Source organism: Erigeron canadensis, chromosome 9 (genome assembly GCF_010389155.1).
Source record: "Erigeron canadensis isolate Cc75 chromosome 9, C_canadensis_v1, whole genome shotgun sequence".
NCBI lineage: Eukaryota > Viridiplantae > Streptophyta > Magnoliopsida > Asterales > Asteraceae > Erigeron > Erigeron canadensis.
In genome coordinates, this window is record NC_057769.1 from 8,959,936 (window position 1) to 8,978,023 (window position 18,088).

Here is an 18,088-nt window from a genome sequence, read left to right on the forward strand (position 1 = left end):
CATCATAAATAAATTAAATAAAAAAGAACTAATTTTAAGAAAAAAATTGGAGATGACAAATTAGTTATTTTTATAAAATGTGATGTCATAACAATTTTATTTTATTTAATATAAAGATATAAAAATTAATAAAAAAATAATGAAATATTGTTCATAGTGTTGTGTCAGTTATAAATTTAATTTCGAGAATATTGAGGTTGAATTGATTTTTTTAACGTTACTACCATTCGAGTATATGAGTAGTTTGATAAGTTGATAGCCCGAAAAACAATCAAGCAATTTGTTTGACAAAAGGATCGATTTGATGGCCTCCTGAAATTTAAACAAAACAAACATCATTATCGACCGTGGGCCGGTGGCTTGCAACGTCATATATTACCCTTAAAAAAAATATAGTTAATATATATTCTGTCGCACTTTGTACTTTCAGTCATACTTTATTTGGAAAAAAAAAAGAGCTAAAGCCCCGATCTTTCACCTCAATAATTTTCCTCTCAGCTGTCTTCCCCATTCTTCTCTGTAAGTATCTCTTCTTCATATTATTATTACTTTATTATTATTAATATATTCTATTGTTATATTAACTAAACCCTATAATAATAATAATAATAATCATGAGATTGCTAACTAATAAAATTAGTGCAGATCTATACGGGGTTTATCCCATATGCTTACATATAGATAATTATAGTTATATTTATTATTGTAGTTATAATTAAAGTTATTGTATCTGTAATCTATAATAATTCAACTGATTCCGCACTCTGTTTGATTTCAGGTTTCTTTTACTTGCATTCTGAAACCCTAGCAAAACACACCAAAAAATGGTACCTACTTTATAACTCTAATTTTGTTTATTATTATTATTTTTTTTAGCTCATCCTTTTTGTTAGCCTTAATAACCTATGCCTAAGTACTTTTTCGTTTGTCGTTTCCAGACCGTCGAACTATTCTTCGTCCAATTGAGTCGTTGAAACTTTACTAACTAGTGTTATTATTATATGTAAAACTGATGTTATTTATTTGTTTATTAGTATTAACTTTAAAAATTTATTAGTTTTTGACACGTAGGGGGTAAAAAAGATAGCTTTGTGACCTAATAGATGAAAAATAGTTCGGTGGTCTGAAAAAAAATGTGCGGAATCGTATTTTGTGAAGTAATTTGTTCATTTACGTAATTTTGGTGTGTAATTGTTGTTACAGCTTCCTTTATCTCTACTAAAGACTGCTCAAGGCCATCCTATGGTAGGTTTTTTTTTTCTCCGCACAAGTTATATACGTATATATGTATCTGCTTAGTCCTAAACTAAACGCAATGTTCAAAGCATAGTTAAAAATTAAACTTTTGAAGTTGGCAAAATTCCGATCCTTTGGTAAATTAATGGCGAAAGGGTTAATCGGAGTGACTTTAAACTCACCGTGGCCTAAAAGTAAGAGAGGTCTCTCAGTTGGGGGACAACAACCTGATCATGCATAGATAGAATATAAGAAATTTTGAGTTATGGGCTCCTAATATCTTCCATTATTACTTGTACTTATTGGGGCAACCTACGACTTTAGACTTTGGGGTGTTACAACCATATACTTCATGATTGTCCGATAGTGAGTTGACTAAATATTCAGAATAATTTAAAGGGTAACATTGGCATAATGTATGTTACCCTTTAAGTTTTCTTTTTATGCATTATTTTGGTACGTATTTAAGCTTTTTAACGTGTAAAGTACCTTTTTAGTAAATGTTTTTAAAAGTATGTTACAAAGTAAAGTCATGCTGCAAAGTTAACATTGTCTAATAGCGTGTTACTGCGTTTTGCATGTTCCTGTAGTCTATAATATAAGGAGAGAAAATGTCAATTGTTTGAATTATTTCTCTATTATCATATATGTATATGAGCTGAAGTTAATCAGGTCTTACCAAAGGATATAAACACATTATATGTTTTACTTGCGTGTTTCTGATAGTTGGTAGAACTGAAAAATGGGGAGACATACAATGGACATTTGGTTAACTGCGATACGTGGATGAATATCCATCTTCGTGAAGTTATCTGTACTTCAAAGGTTTGTATTAACTTCACAGAAATCTTTATATACAGTTTTGTTTTTACTCAATGATTTTAGTCTCACTTTTGTATGATTATTTGTGTAGGATGGAGATAGGTTTTGGCGAATGCCTGAATGTTACATACGTGGTAATACGATTAAGTATCTTAGAGTTCCTGATGAGGTAAGCTAGACGTTCTCTCTTGTTATTATGATAGTGTTTACGCTATTACTGGATTTTTTTATTTTTTGTATCTTATAACACATACTGATTTAGTGCTATTGGTAATGAAGATCTGATATATAGGCTTGTATTGCGAACATATCACATCGAATAGAATTAGCAAATAGAAAATCAAGTACTACAATATGCTCAATGTGTCCACCATAGAAAAGAAAGAGAACTTGGCTTTCACTTCTAGCGTGGAAGAAAGAGCAACGAGTTCTATTTGCATGTTTTTAAGAAACCAGAAAAAAGAAGCGTGGACGAGAGTAAATTTATATGCGATAGTATGAATATACTCCCATGTGATGTCATACACACAAAATTAAGTTTAAACCTCGCTGCTAGCTCAATTGCTGAGTGAATTACTGTATGTTAGTGCCCAGCTTTGGTGTGAGATTGGATATAATTTTTTTGTGTTTGAGTCGCATCGAATGACTATGTGTTGTGAGTTTTGTGACTGGACCTCTTGTTTGTTTTCTTTTGCTTTCTCTCACATCAATAGGACTTGAAGTTCAACTTTCGGCAATTATAGGATAGAGACTTCAGTTGTTGAGCGCTTAGGATTAAGAGGTCAAATTTTGACATTGTAGGATTCAGATTTAAGTTTTCATAAGTTTAGGGTAGAGGAAGAATTCTTTCTAATAAAAAAGTTTCACTGATGTTGAATTTGGTCTGCCCACCTAAGTTGGCGAGAAATGAGTTGTCACTCTTATTGTTTAAAAAAGAAGGGAAATAAAAGTTCAACTCTCAATCTATTGAGAAGAGAGAGATTTCATGTTCACATACGTAACTTTGGAATTTCTGTTTATCTTTCTTGCCAATTTCCCCTGAATATTGATATGGAAAAAAAACCATACTTTCGAAACAATATATGTTTTCTTGGATTAAACTGATTTAGAAGGTTGCAAACATTCATATAACATATTGGCTGGCCTTCAAGGCACTTGAGTTATATATCAAGTAAATGGTCTAAATTTCACACTTCTGGCTATGAATATATGATCGATAACTAAATGGATTGTATAAAAGTTAATAAATTTCAGAGAGTTTGCGAGTGCTTCACTTACACATTGATTTAGCTCTCTGCCTCTGTCCACGCATCATTTTCACTGTCCAGGGCTAGCTGTTACTGTGTTTTTATTCACATGTCTTGTACCATATAAGTTGGTTATGAGGTAACCCACGGATACTGGAGACCTTCTGAATGGCATATGTATCGGTCCTTGCTAAATGTTCTCATAGGCTCCATCTTTGGTTATATAAATCGTCTAATAAGATGTAATTGATTCTAGTTCACGTCTTATATAACGAAAAAGGGTTCATCATGTGTAAACATATAAAAAAAAAGTTCGAAGTTTGCCATGCATATGCATATTGAGTTTAATGTTTTCCACATGGAAATGTCTAGTTTTTTCTGTCTTGTTAGTGTCATTTTCTTTATACTGTTTTTTGATGCTCATATATTGTATAATGTCTGCCCGTTAAACTTCTTGTGACAGTTATTAATCCTCTTAAAATGTTTTTCTTTATATGTTGTGTTTCATGGCATTCATTAATGCACACATTTCTAACCTACTTTGTTCGTTAATAACCAGGTTATTGATAAGGTTCAGGATGAGAAGAGTCGTGCCGGTATATTTCATTTCTTTATTAATTACTATGAGTATCTCTATTTTTGTTTCGATACCAACTCATTGGACTACACTAAGTTTCAGACTTTAGAAGCTTATGTTTCCCCGTACAAACTCTATGTACTACTTAATGCTAATGCTATCTTTTTGGATTACAATTTTCAGATAGGAAACCGCCTGTTTTGGGACGTGGCAGGGGAAGAGGTGATGGTAGTGGGCGACCTGGGAGAGGTATAGGCTATGATGATGGAAATGGTAGAGGAGGGCGTGGCAGGGGTGGGCCCGGTGGCAAGACTGGAGGGACCAGAGGTATTTGATTAAAAATTGATTATTTCTTAATCTGATTTTTGTTTCCTCGATGATTTTATGGTGTTTGGTAATTTTAAACTGTAGGTAATCCTTTTTTTTTACACAAAGAAATGCTTATGAGTTGAAATCCTGGTTTTGCCCCTGAAAATGTTTTTGTTATGGTTCCAGGTGGACGTGGACCACGATAAGGGGGGAGTAGATGCGCAAACACCTATAGGCTGCTCCTTTTGCTACTTCTAGAAAGGCTTGTAGCTGACCTGCTATGGTATGCAGATGGTATCAAAAAGTAGTTTTATTAACTTTTTTTCTTTGTTTGTTGTCGTCCTGCTTCTGCCTTAATGCACATAGCAGCTTGATTTATTGATGTTCCTTTTTTTTGGATGGAAAAGGCTGCTTAGTTATTCAAGACAGATAATTAAAACTTCCAATCAAGTGTTTTCTTATATTTGAAAAAGATCGTTTTTACTGTATGGGATATGATATCTTTTGGTGATGTTTCTTTTGTTATGGAGAGTTTTCATCCAACTAATTTGTTGAGAATTGAGAAGATTAGAAAAAGGTGTGAGCACTGAAATGACGATGAGATTGGATGATAGTGCCCGGATGTATAGGCTAGCTTTGAGAAGGCCAGTGTGTTTGAAAACGAATGAAGAAACCTCTAAACGAGCTTATGATTATGAACCAGATGTTTAGCAGTTTAGAGTCGCAAGCCACACCAACCGTTCAGAAGCTGCATACTTACTACATTACCTTGATCCTTTCACGCCTCTCCACAAGACACATGAAAAGCATGATGTGTGGTGACTACTTAAAACTGATATTTTTTATTTTTTAGAACGGCTTATGTTATATTTGCAACAAGTCAGACAAGGAATTAGCCACTCCTTTCAACTTTAGAGGATCGAATCCCCTCTAAAAATGATCAAAGATCAACTCATATAAAAACTACCTTGTTGGACCCGTTATCCAATCCATCCAATTTGACACCCGTGCTAGAAATGACAAGAAATTGCACTGTTGTATACTTTACCATTGATAATTTGTTATCTTCAGGGACGTTGTCTTGTTCCAATGGACCAGCAAGGTCAAAGTCAAGCTGTCATCAGCGGTGGTCACCAGCACGGTCAAAGTCAAACCGTCATCAACGGTGGTACAAACACCCCCAAAATGGCCGGTGGAATAACACCATGTACAAATATGACAATATAAATTTACTATCAATTCTCCCAAATGATCGACACTTTTTTAGCTCTATAAGTGAACCAAAGAAAATCCATAGACTTAACCCCTTGCACAATTAGCCAGTGATCTATGATCCGCGTGGTGAGGGCACCTACGTTTTACTCGCGAGACATAGGTTTGATCACCGGCTTGGCTTTGAATTGGTTTTCTTGGAATTGGTGCAACTCGACTTTGGGCTCTGCTTGACTCAGTTGCGTTAGATAACGTTAAATTCCGTCATTGGTACACCCCCAATAGAGTTCTGGGCTTTAGAATTTGTTGGCCGTTAAATAAAAAAATACTTGATAAACCAAAAAGATTGTGCGTACATTTCCATTTTCGTTGCAAATAATATTGGGTTATCGTCGCTATAAAGCAACCATTTTTCGTAACTTGGCAATGGATAACATTAATAAATGATTAAATTCGTCGACCAAATCCATTTAGCATACCCCGTTTTGGTCAATCTCTTTATCTTCGGTTTTGTAATCTAATCGAATTAACACTAGCTTTACGTGCTGGGAAGGACATTTCAGGTAATTTCATAAATAAGGTCATCCAGTGAAGCAGGTTTGAGTTCTGCAGAGGGAACAAAGTTTTATCCCAATTAAATGTCGTGCCTTCGGGCGGTGTAGTTGAAGGTTTCCCCTTCTACTAAATATTGGAAGTGAGGGGTATATAGCTCGGACCCGGTTAAGACAACGATGCTAGACCCTAGTAATCCACGCCTTTCCAAAAGAAAATCACAATATTAAAAGTTAAGATTTTAAATCATAGTTAACAAGATATTATATATCAAAGTTTTCGAACAACAAGGAAGTTGCCATATAATTTGTCCTAAAGTAGGTGTCAAGCTGAAAAGTTTTTTTTTTTAAAAACTCCGTAGAATGCCTAATCATTATCTTCGTTTTTGCACAAACAGTTTTATATAAGAATAAAAAAAATAGTATCATGATTCATGAGTATCATGAAGATATAAATATAATATATTACATTCAAAAATAAATACAGCCAAAATACATATATGAATTTTTATTTATATTGGGACCCCCTTTTGTTGTAGTTCCTTTTTTTTTTTTTAAAAAAAGTATCATATCACATATATCACTCTACTCCGCATGCGGAGTAGATAACAATTACAATGATTAAGTTACATCGAAAGAATTTCAATCTTCCCACCTAGTTGATTTTTTTTCTCTACATTTATACCACAAAAAACCTATCGACTTAATATCGAAGAACACCCTATCAATATTCAATAGTAATCGTTGCATTGTCAAAGACCTTCTCGTTCCTTGCCTTCCAAAGGCACCAACGCGTTACGAACACGATACACTTGAAAACCTTCCTCGACTTCTTATCAAGATTAACTTTGCTAGACAACTCGATAATATCCTTGACTGAAGAAACAAATATCGAATCCACCTTACACCACATACTAATGTGATCCCAAATGGATGCAGCAACATGGCAGTGGCACAATATGTGTTCAATGGTTTCGTCCCATGAGTTGCATAATCCACACAACGTAGAGCCAAAATTACAATTAGGTACCTGGAGAGCTTTATAAGTAGGTATCCTATTAAGAGAAGTCCGCCACATAAATATATTACACTCTTTTGGCACCCCTTTTGCCCATTTAAACACGAATCTCCCATTAACGCTCGTCTTGCTTCTAACAAAATCTTTTGCACTTTTCACCGAGAATCTCTCATTGGAATCGCTAAGCCAAACGCATTTATCAGTATCATCAGATAGTCGAACAACATCCACCAAATTACGAAAACTAATCCATTCATTTATCATATCGCCATTCAAAGGCATCGAGTACCACCCTGGCAGCCAACAAACATCTTAGTATTCTGACAAAATCTATCACTCACCTTGCACGTACTTTTTATTTTTTTCCATCTTGAATATAGAAGGAAATAAATCTTTCAAACAAACATCACTGATCCAATTATCAAGCCAAAAACGAATATTGTCTCCGTTGCCACAAACTCCTTTGAATAAATTTGGTAACCTTCTTTCCTCCACCTTGAACTTATCCACCACCCCGACAATTGTTTTCCGAACCCCCGATAGAGAGGCTTTAACTGGAACAGAATTCCAGCTTCTATTAGAAACATGAAGCGCATCTATAACCTTCCTCCAAAGAGCATCGGGTTCATTTTTGTATCTCCAAAACCACTTCGAGAGCATTGCTATATTCGAGTCCTTTAATTTACAAATACCCAATAAACCCCCCTCTTTAATCGGTATAGTAACCCTCTCCCACGATACCCAATGAATCTTTTTATTCTCGGTCGACCCGCTTCATTAAAATTTTCTAATAATTGCTTCCAAACCATTAATGACCATATCGGGAACTTTAAACAAGAAAAACTAGTAAGACTATATGGTGTGAGGCGTTGAAGCCCACCGTTCTCGGCCCAAACGAGGTAGAGGACGCGGTCCACATCGGCCCGCAAGGGCGTTTCGCAAGCCAACAATGCCCAAACCGAACGGGCAAAATTGTTCGACCAAAAAGCTTCTTTTTCCCTTCCCCAAAAAAAAAGACCCGTTACCACCTCTTTTTTCTAAAAAAAAAAAAAATTTTATTTTTTTAAAAAAGAATTTTAACTCTATTTAAACTCCACCTTTTCTCCACAACTCTTTACACTTTCTTCTCTTCTCATTCTTTATTCTATACTATCTTATCATATTTTTAAAAAAAAACACATGTATCCCAACAACTTCAACTATGGATTTCCAAGATCAAATACCCAAACTCCACCCGATGTTAACGATCCAAACGTCTTGAATAGTCCCGGGGTTATAAGGTATATGGCTCAAATGCAACAAATGCCGATGCCGATGCCGATGCAACCGATGCCCGACATGTTCGGTTTGGGGCAAAGTCAACCCGTTTCACAATTTTATAATAGTCCACAACAAATGTTTGGTACACTTTTATTTACTTATATTTTTTTTTTGACACTTTTATATACTTATATAATTTTTTGTACACTTTTATATACTTATATAATTTTTTGTACACTTTTATATACTTATATATTTTTTACACTTTCTTTTAGAACGACAAAGGATGGTCGAGACTCCATCACCCACACCACACTCGCCGGATATTGAAATAATACAAAAGACCCAAGTACAAGAAGAGCAAATCGGTCCATCACAAAAAAAAAAAAATGAAATCACAAAAAGAAAGGACCCGACGAACCGAGGGCGAAAGCGGTGCCCATCCCTTGGACACTAGATGAAGAATTTAGCTTTGCTAAAGCGTGGCTCGACGTGACGGAGGACCCGAAGTTTGGTACTTTTCTATATACTATTTTGGTTTCTTTAATTATTTTTTTGTTAATATTTGATTTTGGTTTTTTTAAAAAAAAAAAAAATGTTTTCGGTTTTAAAAATACAAATAAAAAAGTTTTCGTTTTTAAAAAAAAAAAAATGTTACTGTCTTTTTTTTTAAAAAATAGGTTTCGGTTTTTTTTTTTTTAAAAATGTTTCTGTTTGTTTTTTTTTTTTAAAACTTTCTGTTTTTTTATTTTTTTTTGTTAAATGTTTCTGTTATTTTTTTTTTCTTTTCAAACTTGTATTAGTTTTTTTTTTAAAAAAAAGGCTTCGACTTCTTTTTTTTTTTTTAAATGTTTCGTTTTTTTTCTTTTTTAACATAATTTCGTTTTTTTTTTTTTGTGAATTGTAGCGAACTATCAAAAAGAGAAGATATATTGGCGCAAAATTACCAAGAAGTTTCGCACTCTTGAAAATAAAGGAGATGACTACCGTGACCAAAACTCGCTCGGTTCGAAATGGCGAAAGATAAAGTCTCAAGTTGCCGTCTTCAACCAAATCTACACTCGTCACAAAGATAAAAACAACCATCAAAGTGGTGGTACGATGCTCAAATTTTGGAAAAAGTTTTGGCCAAGTATCAAGGAGCAATGCTCAAACCGTTCCCGTACATGGCTATTTGGGAACTTGTTAAGAAAAGTTCAAGGTTCCATATTATTGCCCAGTTTGATGGAAAGGCTACACACGGTGAACCAACCGCCAAAAGGTCCAAAACTTCCTCATCCATTGATCCACAAAGCGAAGGGTCAAGCATTAGGATGAACATTGATTTAAACGATGATGAGGAAGTTGAAGGTCGGTATATTCGACCCATAGGCCGAGACGCGGCCAAAAGGGCTTCCGCATCGGGGTCGGCTTCGGGTTCGGGTTTGGTTCGGCGTATTGACTACACGGAAGTTTTTGAGAAAGTTACACAAGAATTGCATGGCTTAATGGAATCAAGCAATAAACGTGCGGAGTTAAGTGAAAGAAAATTGTTACTTAAAGAAAAAAAAAAGGGAAAAGGGAGGAGTTGAAGATGATGGCGAAAAATTATAGCTATCTTGACGACGAAGAACGTAGTATCATGGAGGAGATGAAAAAGGAAATTCGGGGAAAGTATTACGGCGGTAACTAGTAGTTTTTTAAAATTGTCAAAGTTTATGTCTTTTTTTTATGTTCTTCTTTAGTTTAATTTTGTGTTCTAAGTTTATGTTATTTAGTTGTTTATGTAATGGATTTTATGGAATTTTATTTACTTTATCTTATTTAAAAAGTGTAGTAATAACCATATAATTTAAACTATAGTAAAAAGTATATAATGTTAGTATATAAATAAAAATATGTAAATAAAAGTCTATAAAAAAAAAAAAAAAGATTTGGTCAAAGACACATGGCAAGAGATGTCCCTTTGTGTTGGAATGCCTCATACCATCATTTTTGGTGGAATGTCATCATGTCTAGTTGGCGCCACATGTCAAAAGACCCCCCTCCCCCAAAACCCCTCATACCACTTAGTCTAAATGGGTAAACTTTCCAATACGGATTTAAAACCTTGCCCACAATTGAGATACAATTCGCCTTCCATCTAGCTAACCGAGCTTCAAAAACATCGAATAAAAAATTCCAGTTTGAAACTCGATTCATATTGCCACCAATACAACCAAGCAGATTAAAAGGCAAAGAACCTTCCTTACAATGAAGCCCATCAGCCATTCTTTTAATTTCTTTCTGACTTCTAATGTATGGTTTTTTCAAGTAAAAGCATACACTACGTTTACGAATCCAACATAATTAATACGTTTACACACAAAACAATGTGGGTGTTTCTTTTGTTACCTAACTACATTTAAGTCATAAAGATTCGTCATATCTAAATAATCTAAACAAGGAAAACATCATACGTTTTAGCTTAATACCTAAGAAAGCACGTCTATAGGTTAGTTTCGATTTACCTCGGGGTTCTGGAATATAGTTTACCGCATTTTGAAGCTACATCAAATAGACATAACTTTCTAGGTTTTTGGCCCGTGCGTTGCACGAGCTAGATTTCTAACAAAATAACTCAATAAAAATTCAAATTAAAAAAAAAACCGTGAGTGAAAAACATATATAATTTTTGTGCAGTTTTTGTAACCTCAAACATATAACCTATGACAATTCATCCATAATCTAATAATTCGTGTATGGTTGTTATATCTATCAAATTAAGGAACCAGATTCATCTACATATCATATGGTTACAACAATATTTACATTCGCAAGTAAAACATACCTTATCATGCATATATCGAAAAATGTATCATGTATTTATGATGCTTTAATTAATGACATCTTAATTATAGATAGAACATATAATTGGGTTACATTCCCCTTGATTTATAAGAATAGAAAAAATAATTTGCATATTGATCTCTCGATCTCTCTCTCTCAACTACTCCCTCTCTATTTATCTCTTAGAGTTGCTCTAGATATGAGATCTGAGAGAGATCCAATTTTAAGATCGAGAGTTTTCCTCTTCTGCTTATCTTCTTGTTGTCGAGATTTTTTTCTGCAACTTTTCTACCTTTGAATATGGGTAAAAATGTCTACGTCGTACCTCCTTCAAATTCCAATTTTGTTGGGATTAAACATCACTGTCGTTATAAGAATAATGATAATAAAAGTTATAGTATTTAGAATATCTCTAAATGTATATGAAAGACTAACCTTAACTTTAAAGTGTAAAAGTTTGGACCTTAAGATAAAACTTAACTTTTAATTAGAGTCATTAGATCAAAATGCTAATGCATACACTTTTTTAAACTTCTATATTTTTGATTTAATAAGTCAGTAATTATGAAAACTAATCCTTGCAATTTATAATTATGAAAAGTAATAATTTTAATGATATAAATATGAAAAATAATTCCTAAATTTTATATCATTATATTTTAAATCATTTTTTTGTTTACTTCTTTATTACATTTAGCGTGCGATTATTATCATTTGACGTAATAAATATAAAAAAGGGTAAACATGCGATTATTATCATTTGACGTAATAAATATAAAAAAGGGTAAACAGGTGAGAATTGGTTATACTACTTAGTTTACATCGTTAATATCTTATGATATATAAATAAAAGATATTAATATGTATACGGTGTTTAGAGAGATCACAATAAATAAACGATTTTAAAAATGACAACATCACCATTTTGCAACATCTATAATCTATGTTTGTTAAATTATGATATTATATGTAACGCCCATAATTATATGACCAAAATTATCAAAGCAATCGACCTTAACTACTGAACACTTTGGGAAAAACTTTAAACTTAGAAAAATATAGCCAATTTTAGTCAAAAATCAAAGTGTTCCAAATCAACAAATGACACTTGGAATGTTCTTAAAATAATGAAATAAGACTAGTATATGAGTTTCAAAACTCGGAAAGATCAAACGATGCTTCGTGAAAAGTAAGCGAAAAAGTCAAAGAAGGGCGGAAGATGCTGATTGCATCATCCGTAGGTGGCCTGACAGCTTCCGCACTAGGCATCTCAGAGTCCGCGCGTGGATCTGAATCAAACTTTGGCCTTTTGATCAATTTTCAATGTTTTCGACTCAATTACAAGTTTTCCAAAATACTTTAACAAATCAAATAAGTTATAAACACATATTAAAACATTCCAAGAGCTTACAATTGTTCAAAAATACAATACACCACAAAGTGGGTCATCATACCGATTTTGCCAAACATTTAGGTTTAACACCTTGACTTCATACTTCAATATTATTTGACCAAACTGAAATTTTACAAAAAGTTACATTACAATGACCATAAAACCTCATTCATCAATTATCCTATACAAAACACCAACTTGGAGGTACTTGGGAGCACATGGGTCAAAAGGGACTACTAACCATCCAATTGATCATACATAATGGTAATAACTTCTTACCCAAAAAGCTTCATTCAAGGCACATTTACTTGCTCAATTCTTTGCCACGGCTACTACCGACTCCTATAAAGGAGTAAACACTAAAACTTTAAGCAACGCTTAGTGAATGCATATACATATGATTATAATCAAGTTACCAAAACATTAAAGCATCAAGCATCATTCATAGCCTATCTTTTGATAGACATTTCATTCATATCAATCATAAACACAAAAATCATCTTAAATCATTTTCAACATGGCCATGGATAGGGGTGTTCGTGGTCCGGTTTGGTCCGGTTTTGACTAAATCTCAAACCAAACCGGACCAGGTGTGTTGTCAAACCGGACCAAACCAAACCATGTAAGCCGGTCCGGTTTGACCGGTTCAACGGTTTCGTGATTTCTTTTTTTTCATTTTCATCCCCAAATAATTTTATGCATATATATTCCGTATATATATATTTTTTTCTTTCTTTTATTACTCAAATAAATATCACGAACACTATGATCTTAATATTATTAATAAAAACACTAATAAAGTTACAATTATATTGTGTTTTATACTCACAAAATATGAAATATTAAAGGTGATGAAGGACTCGAGTCTTATAATTTTGATCTTTGAGTGGAAAATAGTGGAGTAATGAAAATGAAAAAAAATAAAAGGATAAACTAAAAATAGGAAAGAATGAAAGAAAAAGTATATTTATATAATATAAATAAATATTTATTAGAATATCTTATAATTGTCTACCAAATTTTTTTTTATAATATATCTGAACTAAAATACCTGATAATATATTGCGCATAATACTAAAATATGTAAGTAGAATATCTTCGGTAAAAGTTGATAAATATGTGAAGTAAATATATTATATATATACATATATATCTTTTGGTCCGGTCCGGTCTTGACGGTTTACGTTTTGCTCAAACCGTAACCGGACCAAGGAACCCGGTTTTTCAAAAATTAAAACGTCAGACCAGGCTTTAACAACTCAATCCGACCAAACCAATCCAAGTACCCCGGTTTGGTCCGGTTTTGACGGTTTGATGGACACCCCTAGCCATGGATTATGCTAGTAGGACTTTACCCACCTACTAGTCTTTATCATTCACTTTGGCTAGTAGGAATTTACCCACCTACTAGCTCACATATTCAAATTCACATTATGCTAGTAGCAATTTACCCATCTACTAGCTTTTATCATCAAACATCAATTATGCTAGTAGAAATTTACCCACCTACTAGCTTTTATTCATTAAATCAACAATTTGACTAGTATGAATTTACTCACTTCATATTCAACAAACATATGGGTCATAGAAATTTACCCACTTATGACCTCTAATAACAAGAACATGATCATATGCATATACACTCACCTTAACTTTGACTATTAGGCTCTACTTGACTATTATGAACAATTAGGTGGTCTTCACCATCACCTATTCATATACAATACATATCTATGAGTTCCATTATCTCAATTCTCCTTCATTACCAAACTAAATTCACTATGAACTCATTCCTTATGATGTTTGGCTTCACAAAAAATTTCAACACAAATTCATAATGATTTTCATACCATAATTCTAGCTAAACACCAAAAAACATAAGGTTTATTACTATGGGGTTTTATCATAAAAACTCATTTGCATTAACCGCTAATTTCCCCTTTTAGTTCCATTAAGGTTCTTTTCCAAAAATAACAAAAACCCCAAATTTCAATCATTAAGAAGCCTAATTTCTTAATTTAACAATTAGGAAGAATTTCTTACCTCAAAAGAACAATAATACAATTGAAATCCAATCTCATTCCTTTTGTCAATTTTGAACTCCCCTCCAAGGATAATCAAACCCTCAATTAAATTTTAGCTCTTTAATTTGAATTAGAGAATTTGGGGAGTGAATTTCATATATTAATTTTGTGAATTAAGAAGGTTATGGAAGAATTAGTGGAAGAGAAAATTTGAGAGGGAGTTAGATGGTGAAAACATGAATCATCAACACAAAGTGGCTGGACATCCCACTCTCTTGCTACGTTTTATTTATTTTAAGTGGGTATTATACCCGCTAGCCACTAAAGTTCGAACTAAATTAACCCTTTATCTCAAAACAAAATACTATGAAATTATTTTAAGGGCTAAAATACATAAAATATTGATTTATTTATCTTTTATATTTTTGGGGTGTTACATTATACAAATTTAACATATAATTAATTATCTCTTGTATATAAAAACTTTCAAAATGTAGCATCTACATTTAACTTTATATCATTATTTTACATTTAACTTTTAAAAAATCTTATTCGTAAGTCAAAAAAGTCAAAATTGCAAGCAGTGTTTGCGGATCGCAATAACTGCTTGAGGCTTGCAATAAGCCTTGCTTGAGAATCGCAAGGATTCCTTGTGATCCGCAAGCAGTGCTTGCGATCCGCAAGCAGTTCTTGCGATCCGCTTCTCCTCCTTACGGTCTTACGATTTTGTGGGTATTTTTGATGAATTGAAAAAAAGTTAGATATTTTTGTATATTGAAGATGGTTTTTAGTTATTTACGCTATTTTCTCTTATCAATATGTAAGATTCAATAACATAGAAACAAAGTAATTGCAAAAACCTTTAAAAGTGAACAACACATATTATAAATAATTAAATATTGTGCCATTGCTAGAAACATAGTAATCAAATGTTTAAATATTCAAGAATACATTAATTATTAAAACAATATGAATTGCATGTATATATATTAAGATAATCCGCATGTTAATAATCAAATAAACAATAAATAGAAATAATCAAATAAACAAATGATTTATTAGATTTGCAACGATGTTTGTATATGAATATGTAAAAGATAAAAAATAAAAAAAGTTGCATAATATATAAAAAATAATTTAAAAGCTATTGATAGAAGCAAAATCTTAAAATTCCATTGTTTGAAACAAAATATTAGAAGCCTTTAGTTCATTGTGTCTTTCCTTAACTTTGTTAAAAAAGTCTTAAAATGTAAAAATAACATGAAGATGTCCCCTATATGATTTTAAGACGACTGAGGAACTGATTTTAGAAAAAATTACTATATGTAGTTGGCTTCAGCCGAAGCGGATACAACTTCTAATTGCCATAGCTAGGATAATAATGTATAGATTTACCAAGACGACACTATCATTAAAATCTAAGAATTAAAAAGCTTCTGTTAAGTACTTAAATCTAAATGTAAAAGTTAAGCAATAACACATACATATAAATTTGAAAACAACACAAGTTACACAACACATCGTTGTTAAATATAAATCTAATGTATCTAGTCAAGTTTCACATAGCAACAATGAAATGATTCATAAAATTACTTAACATTATAAGTTTTAAATCTATACATAGATTAATACATGTACAATTGTATTAACCATGTCTCTCTCTCTCTCTCTCTCTATATATATATATAGGGGCTTTATTTGAGTACACCCCCATCAAACATGATGTAGGGGTTGGACCACAGCTCACTCACTTCTTACAACATCCACATCTCACTTTCACTTTCATTTTTACTTGCACAACAAACAAACAAACAAAGCAAACTCTCTCCCATTCCGGCCAGCCACCCACTGTTGCCGTCTTTCGGTAACCGGAAAAATCATTAAACACTTTCAGAGTCATCCACAACACCATCTACAACCACCCAACATTTCCTTTCACCACTCGACATCATCCCACTACCACTTCACAGCCGCGCCACCACCACCCCAATCCCACCAGGAGCTGCCGCACCACCACCAGACTTTTCACCAACAACACCATCTTTATCATCTAAAATTGAAACCCATCACTTCTTTCTCATCATTTCCGGATCTACAACGGGTAGTCGGGGAAGATGATAGTTGTTACCAGAATTACAATGGGTGTAAGTATGTGTTTTACCTTTTTATGAGATTTGTTTGAAATTTATGAGAGATTTGGGTTTTTATGAAAGGGTAAATATTTGTTTAAGTGTGTGCCCGTAATTTTTTTTTCTTTTAAGATAATAATAATGTTAGATCTGGATGATGATTATATGGTTTTTGTAGTTAAGTGGATGTGGCAGATTCTAAAATTGTGAGTACAAACAAACAGTAGTGTGGACCACTCTAGTTTTAAACAAAAAGAGGTGTGAGTGATACTAATGTCACATCATCTTTTTCTTACTTGTCGTTTTCATGTTAGTTTCTCTAAGAAGATGACATATTCTACGTATTTAAATGGTATGTGGCATTTAAATTTAAATTAATATGTACTCAATAATTAATTATAACAATACCGATGTTAAATTTTCAAAAAAATGCTCTTGCTATGTTTTGAATCCTCATTTGCTAGAATTGCAAGGTGTTCGAAGACCACTATATATATATATATATATATATATAGGGTGTCAATCAAATGAGAACCAAGTTAAAATGAGAACAAATGAGAACATTTAAAAATTACATTTTGATGCATTAAAAGTCCATAAAACTGACATAGTGCACAACTAATTATCATTATTTAAGTGTTTAACAACACATTGATCCATCAAAATCGAAAAAATTACGTTTTTTGTTGAATGCATCATTTTGATGGATGCACAAAACAAAAAACGTGATTTTTTCGATTTTGACGGATCAATGTGTTGTTAAACATTTAAATAATGATAATTAGTTAAGCACTATATTAGTTTTATGGACTTTTAATGCATCAAAATGATGTTTTTAAGTGTTCTCACCGTTCTTATTTTAAAAGTATTCTCACCGGAGTGTTACCCTATATATAATATATATATATATATTATTTTATTTTGTATACACACAAATTTAAATACGCCTATTACATATTTCATGTTTAATTAAGAAAATTAATTGGTGTCTTTAATATCCGCAAGATATTTAGATGTATTAAAAACTTATCGATTACAATTAATATATTAACTAGATTTTAAACTCGTGTCCAATACACGAACTTAAGACATTACCAATATTACATGTCAATTTATTATGGTTCAAAATTTAGTTTACAAACTTTAGTAATAAAAATTTGATTTATATGTTAACACTATGAGTTTTATATCAAACTAATTTTTAAAAATAAGTTTATAGAAGTTGTGTATTGTGTTATGCTTGGCGATATTTGAATATTACAAATTCATTATATGTCCATCAAAGTTGTAGATTGGGACATACTTAATAATATTTGAATATTAAAAAATGACAATAGGTCATTATCATTTTATTGTTGAAAAAAAATATTATTTTTAGATTAACATATTCTACATATATTAATTAGAATATAACAATGTTATATATGTTTTCTGTAAAGATTATATTGTTACATGTTTTGTCTTTTTTATATGTGTTATCACGATTAATAAAAAAAACACTT

General features: G+C 32.3%; 2 protein-coding genes across 2 annotated transcripts; one reads left to right on the forward strand and one right to left on the reverse strand.

The window, feature by feature from the left end:
• The first annotated feature begins 414 nt into the window (after nucleotides 1–414).
• Nucleotides 415–4,679, forward strand: LOC122582267 (sm-like protein LSM4). Its single transcript, XM_043754638.1, has 8 exons — nucleotides 415–519; nucleotides 779–827; nucleotides 1,204–1,245; nucleotides 1,963–2,061; nucleotides 2,150–2,227; nucleotides 3,865–3,901; nucleotides 4,066–4,209; nucleotides 4,378–4,679. The coding sequence occupies exons 2-8, from the start codon at nucleotides 825–827 to the stop codon at nucleotides 4,395–4,397; spliced, it is 423 nt and encodes a 140-aa protein (XP_043610573.1). The 5' UTR covers nucleotides 415–519; nucleotides 779–824; the 3' UTR covers nucleotides 4,398–4,679.
• A 1,999-nt stretch (nucleotides 4,680–6,678) lies between these two features.
• LOC122583146 lies at nucleotides 6,679–7,632 on the reverse strand. The gene is made up of 2 exons (XM_043755576.1): nucleotides 7,314–7,632; nucleotides 6,679–7,265 (listed from the first exon to the last, which is right to left on the reverse strand). Exons 1-2 carry the CDS (start codon nucleotides 7,630–7,632, stop codon nucleotides 6,679–6,681), a joined length of 906 nt encoding a protein of 301 aa, XP_043611511.1.
• Between the last annotated feature and the right edge of the window lie 10,456 nt (nucleotides 7,633–18,088).